At 46.2% G+C, this 12,942-nt stretch overlaps 1 protein-coding gene across 1 annotated transcript; it reads left to right on the forward strand.

Annotated features, from left to right (window-relative positions):
- Window positions 1–9,154: 9,154 nt before the first annotated feature.
- LOC123726131 (zinc-binding protein A33) lies at window positions 9,155–12,236 on the forward strand. The gene is made up of 3 exons (XM_082959690.1): window positions 9,155–9,170; window positions 9,254–9,370; window positions 11,328–12,236. The coding sequence occupies exons 1-3, from the start codon at window positions 9,155–9,157 to the stop codon at window positions 11,873–11,875; spliced, it is 681 nt and encodes a 226-aa protein (XP_082815816.1). The 3' UTR covers window positions 11,876–12,236.
- The last annotated feature ends 706 nt before the right edge of the window (window positions 12,237–12,942 follow it).

Below are 12,942 nucleotides of genomic sequence, written 5' to 3' on the forward strand. Positions count from 1 at the left end.
GTGAAATGTACCTGGGCATCAACAACCCTCCTGTATATTGCTCTGTTGTGTACATCTCTATAGCGTGTCATAACAGTATCACATCACATCATATTGATAATAATCTATTCATAATGCATTGTCCTATTCTTGTGTATTATGTAACTTAGTGTTTCCTAGTGTGCACTTCAGCATAGTGGCCTAGTGAAGTGCCCATTCCTGCCCTGAAGTGTTGACTTCTGTAGATACTGTACACTTTGAGGAAGATAACTTTAGTGTCGTTAGTGTATGCTTGGTACCGTATTGGTACCGTAACCTGCCTGAGTGACTGATTGATGAGGTAATTGAATTGGGGATCAGGTGCCAGGTCTGGGCACTGTAATGAACAAATGTGTGTGTATGTGTGTGTTGGGAGGGGGAGGGGGGGGCATGCAATGGATTAAATAGTCTGATTCTCCAGGCTCAGTATGTAATCCATTCCATTCCAAATATGATTTGGAAACAATGGATTAGCATCCTATAGACACTATTCTATGGCTCGTGTGTTTATCTGCGCGTGCATACGTGTGTGTGGGGTAGAGAAATGGACACGTACAGCGGTAGGGTCGTTAGCTAGGGGTCAATGTTTCAGCTATTGGCTGGGGATAGGGCTTGAGGTGTTGGTTAGGGTTAGGGTTAGGGCTTGAGGTGTTGGTTAGGGTTAGGGCTTGAGGTGTTGGTTAGGGTTAGGGGTTGAGCTGTTGGTTAAGGTTAGAGGTTGAACTGTTGGTTAAGGTTAGGGCTTGAGGTGTTGGTTGGGGTTAGGGGTTAGGGCTTGAGGTGTTGGTTAGGGGTTAGGGCTTGAGGTGTTGGTTAAGGTTAGGGGTTGAGGTGTTGGTTAAGGTTAGGGTTTGAGGTGTTGGTTAGGGTTAGGACTTGAGGTGTTGGTTAAGATTAAGGGTTGAGGTGTTGGTTAAGGTTAGGGCTTGAGGTGTTGGTTAAGGTTAAGGGTTGAGGTGTTGGTTAAGGTTAGGGCTTGAGGTGTTGGTTAAGGTTAAGGGTTGAGGTGTTGGTTAAGGTTAAAGGTTGAAGTGTTGGTTAAGGTTAGGGGTTGAGGTGTTGGTTGGGGTTAGGTGTTGAGGTGTTGGTTAGGGTTAGGGCTTGAGGTGTTGGTTGGGGTTAGGGGTTGAGGTGTTGGTTAAGGTTAGGGGTTGAGGTGTTGGTTAAGGTTAGGGGTTGAGGTGTTGGTTAAGGTTAGGGGTTGAGGTGTTGGTTAAGGTTAGGGGTTGAGGTGTTGGTTGGGGTTAGGGCTTGAGGTGTTGGTTAAGGTTAAGGGTTGAGGTGTTGGTTAAGGTTAGGGGTTGAGGTGTTGGTTGGGGTTAGGGCTTGAGGTGTTGGTTAAGGTTAGGGGTTGAGGTGTTGGTTAAGGTTAGGGGTTGAGGTGTTGGTTAAGGTTAGGGGTTGAGGTGTTGGTTGGGGTTAGGGATTGAGGTGTTGGTTGGGGTTAGGGGTTGAGGTGTTGGTTAAGATTAGAGGTTGAGTTGTTGGTTGGGAGTCAAGGTTAGGGCTTATGGTTAGGGTGCAATATGAAAAATGCAGAGTTCTACAGCTCAGTCTAGGGTTAGGGTCTATCCTGGGGTGCAGAGGCTCGCGTTCCCCACCCCCCTCATCCCTCCCTCCCTCACTTTCAACATGCCAGTTCTCTATCCTGGTGGTGCAGAGGCTCTCATTCCCCACCCCCCTCATCCCTCCCTCCCTCACTTTAAACATGACCGTTCTCTAGCCTGGGGATGCAGAGGCTCTCATTCCCCACCCCCTCATCCCTCCCTCCGTCACTTTAAACATGACCGTTCTCTAGCCTGGGGATGCAGAGGCTCTCATTCCCCACCCCCCTCATACCCCCCTCATACCCCCCTCATACCCCCCCACTCCCGTTAGAGCTCACTGATACAGCAAATCCTGTTCAAACCATATCCACTCAGCTGAGACCAAAGCGACCCTAATCACTGCTGTACTCTGAGCAGTAGAAGAAGCAGCACGGAGGATCGTTCCTCTCATCCTCCTCTTCTTACATATTCACCTTCATGTTCAATTCCTCAAGTCTTCTCATCCTCTGGCTTCATTATGTTAAGTCCTTTGTTTTTCTCCATTTCGTGTTCCTCGGTCTTGTGTTGTTGACTTGTTGTTTTTGTTTTGGGAAGTACTGTGTGTTTTCTCTGCTTTGGTGTGTGTGTGGCAGGGTGTGTGTTGGATTCTTCGGGGTGAGTGTGTGTGGCAGGGTGTGTGTTGGATTCTTCGGGGTGAGTGTGTGTGGCAGGGTGTGTGTTGGATTCTTCGGGGTGAGTGTGTGTGGCAGGGTGTGTGTTGGATTCTTCGGGGTGAGTGTGTGTGGCAGGGTGTGTGTTGGATTCTTCGGGGTGAGTGTGTGTGGCAGGGTGTGTGTTGGATTCTTCGGGGTGAGTGTGTGTGGCAGAGTGTGTGTTGGATTCTTCGGGGTGAGTGTGTGTGGCAGGGTGTGTGTTGGATTCAGAGACAGAGAGACAGAGACAGACAGAGAGAGAGAGACAGAGAGAGAGAGACAGAGAGAGAGACAGAGAGAGAGAGACAGAGAGAGAGACAGACAGAGAGAGAGACAGAGAGAGAGAAAGAGACAGACAGAGAGAGAGACAGAGAGAGAGAGAGGATGGGGAAAAGGGATAAGATGATGAATAGAAGGGGAAAGAACAAAAGAAAGAAACATAATATATTAGCACTGTGTTAAACAGACAGATACCACCCCACACAGACAGATACCACCCCACACAGACAGATACCACCCCACACAGACAGGTACCACCTCACACAGACAGATACCACCCCACACAGACAGGTACCACCCCACACAGACAGATACCACCCCACACAGACAGGTACCACCCCACACAGACAGGTACCACTCCACATAGACAGGTACCACCCCACACAGACAGGTACCACCCCACACAGACAGGTACCACCCCACACAGACAGATACCACCCCACACAGACAGATACCACCCCACACAGACAGGTACCACCCCACACAGACAGGTACCACCCCACACAGACAGATACCACCCCACACAGACAGGTACCACCCCACACAGACAGATACCACCCCACACAGACAGGTACCACCCCACACAGAAAGGTACCACCCCACACAGACAGGTACCACCCCACACAGACAGATACCACCCCACACAGACAGGTACCACCCCACACAGGCAGGTACCACCCCACACAGACAGATACCACCCCACACAGACAGGTACCACCCCACACAGACAGGTACCACCCCACACAGGCAGGTACCACCCCACACAGACAGATACCACCCCACACAGACAGGTACCACCCCACACAGGCAGGTACCACCCCACACAGACAGATACCACCCCACACAGGCAGGTACCACCCCACACAGACAGATAACACCCCACACAGACAGGTACCACCCCACACAGACAGGTACCACCCCACACAGACAGGTACCACCCCACACAGACAGGTACCACCCCACACAGACAGATACCACCCCACACAGACAGGTACCACCCCACACAGACAGGTACCACCCCACACAGACAGGTACCACCCCACACACACAGGTACCACCCCACACAGACAGGTACCACCCCACACAGACAGGTACCACCCCACACAGACAGGTACCACCCCACACACACAGGTACCACCCCACACAGACAGGTACCACCCCACACACACAGGTACCACCCCACACAGACAGGTACCACCCCACACACACAGGTACCACCCCACACAGACAGGTACCACCCCACACAGACAGATACCACCCCACACAGACAGGTACCACCCCACACAGACAGATACCACCCCACACAGACAGGTACCACCCCACACACACAGGTACCACCCCACACAGACAGGTACCACCCCAAGCAGACAGATACCACCCCACACAGACAGGTACCACCCCACACAGACAGCTACCACCCCACACAGACAGGTACCACCCCACACACACAGGTACCACCCCACACAGACAGGTACCACCCCACACAGACAGGTACCACCCCACACACACAGATACCACCCCACACAGACAGGTACCACCCCACACAGACATGGTACCACTCCACATAGACAGGTACCACCCCACACAGACAGGTACCACCCCACACAGACAGGTACCACCCCACACAGACAGGTACCACCCCACACAGACAGATACCACCCCACACAGACAGGTACCACCCCACACAGACAGGTACCACCCCACACAGACAGATACCACCCCACACAGACAGGTACCACCCCACACAGACAGGTACCACCCCACACAGACAGCTACCACCCCACACAGACAGGTACCACCCCACACAGACAGGTACCACCCCACACAGACAGGTACCACCCCACACAGACAAAGGGGATCGAAACTTCCATCTCTGAAATACAAGTTCATCCTAAACATTTGATGTCAAGTTTGATTTATCCGAGTTCTCCTTAACAGTAGCTCAACATGCACAAAACCAGACCTGTACATAAGACAACAACACAAAGTCATCTAAAGAACTCTGTCACACACACACACTGCACCCTGTGTTCACACACACTTACAGACAAAACACAAAGGCTACATCTCCCTCTGCAGGAACCTGAACAGAGCTGCAAACATAAAGAGTTTCAATCAAAATGTCTCCTCTCGCTCCCATCCTTCCCAGAATGCCTTCTGTTTGACCTTTCACCCCAACCTCACTGAAATAGAACACTGGGAGGTTTCTCTCTCAGAGAAAAGTACAAAGAAGGCAAATGGTGGAATGATGAACAGAAAAACATGGGCAGCAAGAACAGAAGGAGAGAGAGAGAAAGACAGGGAGTCAAGGATGAAGAAGAACATTATGGCAAAGTGCAGGGGAAGATACAAGGGAAAGAGAGGACATCACCCAGGCAACAAGAAGAAGCAGAGAATAAGTAAACAGGGACTATAAGGCAGTATGTCTGAAGGGGACAGAAACACAGTTCATACAGAGTAATTAGAAGTGGAGAATAGAATAGGCACAGATAAGCAGTGGACACAAAGATAGACGTCTTGACATACAGAAAGACATATGAACTGAAAGTGAGGAAAATGAAGTGAAAGTGAGAGAGATCATGTATTTACCAGAATGGGAGGGGCAACTCAGCCTGTGGAGGGGGAGGAGAGGCCGTGACTCTGAGCCCTGGGATTGGCTCCTTAGCTTATGGGCCACTGCTATTTAGGAAGGGGGGGGCAAGGTGGTGGTGGTGGGGGACACATGAGAGAGAAACAGAAACAGAGAGAGAGAGAGAGAGGAAGAGAGAGAGAGAGAGAGAGAGAGAGAGAGAGAGAGAGAGAGAGAGAGAGAGAGAGGCAGGGGGCAAGGGGGGAGGTGTTTGGTGTTGTCAGAGGCACATGGGAGGAGGAAAGAAATAGAGAGAGGCAGGAAGAGAAGAGAGAAAGAGAGGAACACACAGAGAGAGTGAGACAGAGTGATAGAGACAGAACCAGTGAACTTGGTAGAGGCAGATGTCAATACGGCACACCAGAGAGCATAGTTCACACTAGCATGGAGTAGACGGTGTGAACCAGGCATGGCTCTGCAAATCACAAGACAGAGTCCCAAGATACGGTGTGTGACACATTATGACCACACTGCAATATGAGAAACACAGAAAGCTCACAGACAGATAGAGAGGCACAGAGACAGAGAGAGAGGCACAGAGACAGAGAGAGAGGCACAGAGACAGAGAGAGAGGCACAGAGACAGAGAGAGAGGCACAGAGACAGAGAGAGAGTTACAGAGACAGAGAGAGAGGCACAGAGACAGAGAGAGAGGCACAGAGACAGAGAGAGAGGCACAGAGACAGAGAGAGAGGCACAGAGACAGAGAGAGAGGCACGGAGACAGAGAGAGAGGCACAGAGACAGAGAGAGAGGCACAGAGACAGAGAGAGAGGCACAGAGACAGAGAGAGAGGCACAGAGACAGAGAGAGAGGCACAGAGACAGAGCGAGAGGCACAGAGACAGAGAGAGAGGCACAGAGACAGAGAGAGAGGCACAGAGACAGAGAGAGAGGCACAGAGACAGAGAGAGAGGCACGGAGACAGAGAGTTACAGAGACAGAGAGAGAGGCACAGAGACAGAGAGTTACAGAGACAGAGAGAGAGGGACAGAGACAGAGAGAGAGGCACAGAGACAGAGAGAGAGGCACAGAGACAGAGAGAGAGTTACAGAGACAGAGAGTTACAGAGACAGAGAGAGAGGCACAGAGACAGAGAGAGGGGCACAGAGACAGAGAGAGAGGCACAGAGACAGAGAGAGAGGCACAGAGACAGAGAGAGAGGCACAGAGACAGAGAGAGAGGCACAGAGACAGAGAGAGAGTTACAGAGACAGAGAGTTACAGAGACAGAGAGAGAGGCACAGAGACATAGAGAGGCACAGAGACAGAGAGAGAGGCACAGAGACAAAGAGAGAGGCACAGAGACAGAGAGAGGCACAGAGACAGAGAGAGAGTTACAGAGACAGAGAGAGAGTTACAGAGACAGCAACATACATCAACAGAGATCAAGCGATATAGACACACAACAAATATATATATACAGTACAGTCCAAAGGTTTTAGCCAGGTGTGAAAAAATGCTATAAAGTAAGAATGCTTTAAAAAATAGACATGTTAATAGATTATATTTATCAATTAACTAATGCAAAGTGAGTGAACAGAAGAAAAATCTAGATCAAATCCATATTTGGTATGACCATCCCTTGGCTTCATAACCATATTTGGTGTGACCACCTGTCGTGTCTTTGGCTATGCCGGATTAAGTGATATGACATGCTATTCTATAAAATAATTTCTCTGTAATTAATATTACCTGATTAAGCTAATCATGTAAATGTAATTAGCTATAAAGTCGGGGCACCACGAAAGAGTGTTTATAGAGCTGTTATCCTCCGAATAAACTCTGAAAGACCTAGTTCTATTTTACATCAATAGCAGTCAATATTAATCGTCACCTTATTCAGTCTCATCTGAAAGTTGTAAATTCTTGGTTATCTTCACGAACCTTGGCTAACAAGTTGAATCAGCAATGCAAAATTGGGTTTAATTATTTATTTACTAAATACCTAACCAATCACACAGAATTACATATACACAGAATGCAAATTATGTCATACAGAAAACTTCCCTGGTGGACGGAACCTGTATGATGGCTTGTTACACAAAGAGAGGGGGTTGGGCTTGAATGAAAGAGCGGGAAGACTGAGGAACAAAGGGACAAGCTAAGCTTTCGTAAATACAGTATCTTATGCATTCTAAATTACCGCCAATTTGGAAAAGGAAAATGCAATAAGTATTTACTTTGAGCTGCGCTTTGGTAGGTTGGTCGTAGATGCTGGCCGTGTTGGCCAACAGAGATCTTCCTGTCCTCGGAAGAATGTCTCTGGTGGTAAATTGGATACGTTGTAGTATCTTCGTTGTGTGTTAGACTGGATGCATCGTCCGTTCTTTCCTAGCCCACGTTTACAGCTGCTGTTGCTAACTCAACGGCTAGGAGGTCTCACTTCTTTAGTGAATAAGAGTTCAAAGTTCAGTAGTTGGCATGTTAGTCCTTTTTAACGTATGAACCGTCGTCCTATCGTCCTTGGAACAGGAGGTTACATTTTCGTCAAGGGCTTATATAGTGGAGGGGGAGAAGGGTGTGTTTCATAGTTTATAACCCATGTCTCTTCACAGGGGCAGGCCACTGATTGAGCAGGGCTCTAACCTTATGAAAACCAAATTCTCTCATTTGGAAGCTAAAATTACGTTTAATCTTTTCACAAATAGTTTCATTTAATTTGCACAACAATTCCATGTGAATCTGATAACTAGAATGTGTAGACTTTCCCAGATACAGTTTATGTCGTCCTGTCATCAGTCATAATGTCTCAGATGACCACCGAACAGACATCATATACATTAAGTACCAACGCATATTTTCAACTGGTTCTATTACCGAAATATGGTTCCTTTCCCCCCACTTGTTTGATGTTCCCAGACTCTCTATGTTTAACAAAGGCTATTCAAGAGTCCTTCAGTAGAGTCAGAGAGAGAGGGATGGGAGAAAGGTATTTATGGGGGGTCATAACGTCATGACAGTCCTCCCATGTTGGGTTCAATCTTTCGATTCAATCTTGCGTCCAATCCAAGGCTAGACGACGGGTCCGGAACGGCGATCCCATTCCGGACATCCGCTGCCCAGCCTTGGAGCGGACTTCTTCATTTGCAGACACCCTAACCGGGTCGACCACCAGAGGGGGACCACAACGATGGTCCACAAGGTTTAAGGTTTATGACCCCCCATAAATAAATGAAACTATTTGTGAAAAGATTAAACGTAATTTTAGCTTGCAAATGAAAGAATTGGGTTTTCATAAGGTTAGAGCCCTGATACTGTGAAGATTTATCACTACCCTGTGGAATTATAGATATTGATGATATCTTTGACATTCCTCTCTGCTGTGTCCAGAGCCAGGGCCAGCACACAGAGAGGCTGATTAAGATGGGGTTTAAGAAGTTTCATCAGTTTCTATATCAAGAAGAGAGAACCAGGATAGCTGCACTGAAGGAGGAAGAGGAGCAGAAGAGTCAGATAATGAAGAAGAAGATTGAGAAGATGAGCAGAGAGATATCATCACTTTCAGACACAATCAGAACCATAGAGGACGAGCTGGGAGCTGAGGACATCTCATTCCTGCAGGTAAGGACTAATCTACCGCTGATAAATCAACAGCCCTATCAATTATGAAATAAATATTGTAGTAATCAATTGATATGTTTTAGATTGATTTGCTATGATCAATACATCTATTAATGTGTTATGTTGTTTCCCTACAGAACTACAAGGATACAGTGAAAAGGTAAGGGGACTTTATTATGTCTCTCTCTTCTCTGTGGTTCTGTATCCAACCCCACACTAGTGTAACCCTTAATTCATGTTGTAGGTATTGAACACTATCTCCACCACCAAAACACAACTGAAAACTATTACTTGTAGTGTAATGTCTCCTGGACCAGGAGATGCAGCCATTCAGTCATGAAGATTCACTCTAGTCTTTTTTTCTTCCACCCTCTCCCGACACGAGCAGGTGCCCCTGGGAATACTATTGCTTTCAAAATAAAAGTCCCCATGGAACAAAATATCAGTGCCTCAATACATTACGCCAAAATAAAAGTCATATCAAAAGTAAGGCCACAGAGGTACTGACTCCAGAATGTTCTTCCTGAGCCCAGTGCACACTGCCAGATCCAGAGAGGGTTTCAGGAGCGCTGATAGACGTGGCAAAGCACCTGGGAAACCTGCAGTTCAGAGTCTGGGAGAAGATGCAGGGAGTAGTTCACTACAGTGAGTAGGTCTTTTAGATATAATGGGTATTAAACACTGAGTGTACAAAACATTAAGAACACCTGCTCTTTCAATGATATAGACTGACCAGGTGAAGCCATGATTCGTAATTGATGTCACTTGTTAAATCCACTTCAATCAGTGTAGGTAAAGGGGAGGAGACAAGTTTAAGAAGGATTTTAAATCCTTGAGACAGTTGAAACGTGGATTGTGTGCTATTCAGAGGGTGAATAGGCAAGACAAAATATTTAATTACCTTTGAACGTGGTGTGGTAGTTGGTGCCAGGCGCACCGGTTTTCGTCAAGAACTGCTGCAACACGGATGGGGATTTCAAGCTCAACAGTTTCCTGTGAGTATCAAGTATGAGCCACCACCCAAAGGACATCCAGCCAGCTTGAAAGAACTTTGGGAAGCATTGGAGTCAAGATGGGCCAGCATCCCTGTAGAATGCTTCCGACACTTTCTAGAGTCCATGTCCTGACGAATTGAGCCTGTTCTGATTGCAAAAAATATTAGGAAGGTGTTCTTAATATTTTGTACACTGTGTATATTGGACCACTTCTAAAACTCTCCAATACTGAAAAAATAGACAGTGAATGATATTTAGAATTACGTACATACTGTACATTTGTTTTGTTCGTTTACAGAGGATCTTACAATAAGTAATCAAATCAAATAGTATTGGTCACATACACATGGTTAGCAGATGTTATTGCAACTGTAGCGAAATGCTTATCATGTGCACATACACTACCGTTCAAAAGTTTGGGGTCACTTAGAAATGTCCTTGTTTTTGAAAGAAAAGCAAAACATTTTGTCCATTAAAATAACATCAAATCAGAAATACAGTGTAGACATTGTTAATGTTGTAAATGACTATTGTAGCTGGAAACAGCAGATTTTTTATGGAATATCTACATAGTCGTACAGATTCCCATTATCGTACAGAGGCCCATTATCAGCAACCTTCACTCCTGTGTTCCATTGGACATTGTGCTAGCTAATCCAAGTTGATCATTTTAAAAGGCTAATTGATCATTAGAAACCCCTTTTGCAAATATGTTGGCACAGCTGAAAACTGTTGTGCTAATGAAGCAATAAAACTGGCCTTCTATACACTAGTTGAGTATCTGGAGCGTCAGCATTTGTGGGTTCGATTACAGGCTCAAAATGGCCAGAAATCAAGAACTTTCTTCTGAAACTCGTCAGTCGATTCTTGTTCTGAGAAATGAAGGCCATGCCATGCGAGAAATTGCCAAGAAACTGAAGATCTCGTACAATTCTGTGTCCCTTCACAGAACAGCTCAAACTGTCTCTAACCAGAATAGAAAGAGGAGTGGGAGGCCCCGGTGCACAACTGAGCAAGAAGACAAGTAAATTAGAGTGTCTAGTTTGAGAAACAACGTCAACAGTGAAGAGGCGACTCCGCGATGCTGGCCTTCTAGGCAGAGTTCCTCTGTCCAGTGTCTGTGTTCTTTTGCCCATCTTAATCTTTTCTTTTTATTGGCCAGTCTGAGATATGGCTTTTCTTTAATCAGCACCACAGTTTTCAGCTGTGCTAACATAATTGCAAAAGGGTTTTCTAATGATCAATTAGCCTTTTAAAATGATAAACTTGGATTAGTTAACACAACGTGCCATTGGAACACAGGAGTGATGGTTGCTGATAATGGGCCTCTGTACAACTATGTAGATATTCCATTAAAAATCTGCCGTTTCCAGCTACAATAGTCATTTACAACATTAACAATGTCTACACTGTATTTCTGATATATTTGATGTTATTTTAATGGTAAAAAAAAATTGCTTTTCTTTCAAAAACAAGGACATTTCTAAGTGACCCCAATCTTTTGAACGGTGATGTATGTAACAACACATAGCATTATATATCATATGCAGTAACGTATTACCCCTACATTTGAATTCATCTAGTGTGTTTGTGTTCTCTCTGTCCAGCTCCATTGACTCTGGACCCCAACACTGCCCACCCAGAACTCATCCTGTCTGATGATCTGACCAGTGTGAGATACAGTGATGAGGAACAGCAGCTTCCAGACAACCCAGAGAGGTTTGAGAGCCATAGAATGGTCCTGGTCTCTGAGGGTTTTAACTCAGGAACACACAGCTGGGACATTGATATTAGGAAGAATAAAGGCTGGGACCTGGGTGTGATCACAGAGTCTGTCCAGAGGAAGGAATACAATGGTTATTGGCATGGATCCTGGGTTGTGTTGTTTGGTGGTGGTGATTATAACACACATGTACCAAATAAGCCACTCACTCCCTTCACAGTGAGACAGAATCCCAAGAGGATCAGAGTGCAGCTAGACTGGGAAGGAGGAAAGCTGTCATTCTCTGACGCTGTCAATAACACACATCTACACGCATTCACACACACTTTCACTGAGAGAGTCTTTCCATACATCAGGAATCTATGTTTTCTCCACCCTCTGAGAGTGTTACCAGGTAAGGTGACTGTATCAGAGGATACTGTCTCTGTCTGAATCAGGGACTAACATGATGTAAATGAGTCATTAACACTCACTGATGTCCTTCATTAAGATTCTCACTGAGGGAGAAAACACTGTGATGGAGAGTATCATTGTCTGACTCACCTGTTACTATTGTTGAATGAAAATGTAATCTGTTCTTTGTTGGTTTTAATTTTACCACATTTAGATTTTGTCTGGTTGTTTTAACACTGGCAGTATGTATCACAATCAACTTGGGATGCCTGAATGGCATTTGGCGTATAGTTTTGTGGCCTTGGACCGTGCCTCTGTTAGCTAGCTTGTAGTCAATAACACCGTTAATGTATGTCTGTAGAGTGCAACACATTTTAATCCAATAAACATGTGTGAATTACCTGGAGCTTCTTGCATCTGTTAGGAATATGGGGTTAAAGGTCAGCTGTACACATATACTGTGTACACACACACACACATACACAGTCAATTCCTAGAACCCTTTTGCCTCTTTCTGGATACCACAGGTTAACATTAGGAAAAGTCTATAACCTATCATTGTTTCAGTTACTGTGACATCATAAAGCCCTTGATAAAACCCCACTCACCCATGAAGGGACATAACATTGTTCAGTCAGTAGAAAGGACTGTAGATTACCCCAGGATATCTTGTCAATCCCAATGTCCCATTGTTATCTAAAGTTCCTCTTATGTCACGTAAGGACAGTGTGTGACACAAAGTGTGTTACACCCATCTGGACAAGAGGAATACCTATGTAAGAATGCTGTTCATCGATTTCAGCTCAGCATTTAACACCATAGTACCCTCCAAACTCGTCATTAAGCTCGAGACCCTGGGTCTCGACCCCGCCCTGTGCAACTGTGTCCTGGACTTCCTGACGGGCCGCCCCCAGGTGGTGAGGGTAGGAAACAACATCTCCACCCCGCTGATCCTCAACACTGGGGCCCCACAAGGGTGCGTTCTCAGCCCTCTCCTGTACTCCCTGTTCACCCATGACTGCGTGGCCATGCACGCCTCCAACTCAATCATTAAGTTTGCAGACGACACTACAGTGGTAGGCTTGATTACCAACAACGACGAGACG

This window comes from Salmo salar, chromosome 13 (assembly GCF_965601325.2).
Source record: "Salmo salar chromosome 13, fSalSal1, whole genome shotgun sequence".
Lineage (NCBI taxonomy): Eukaryota > Metazoa > Chordata > Actinopteri > Salmoniformes > Salmonidae > Salmo > Salmo salar.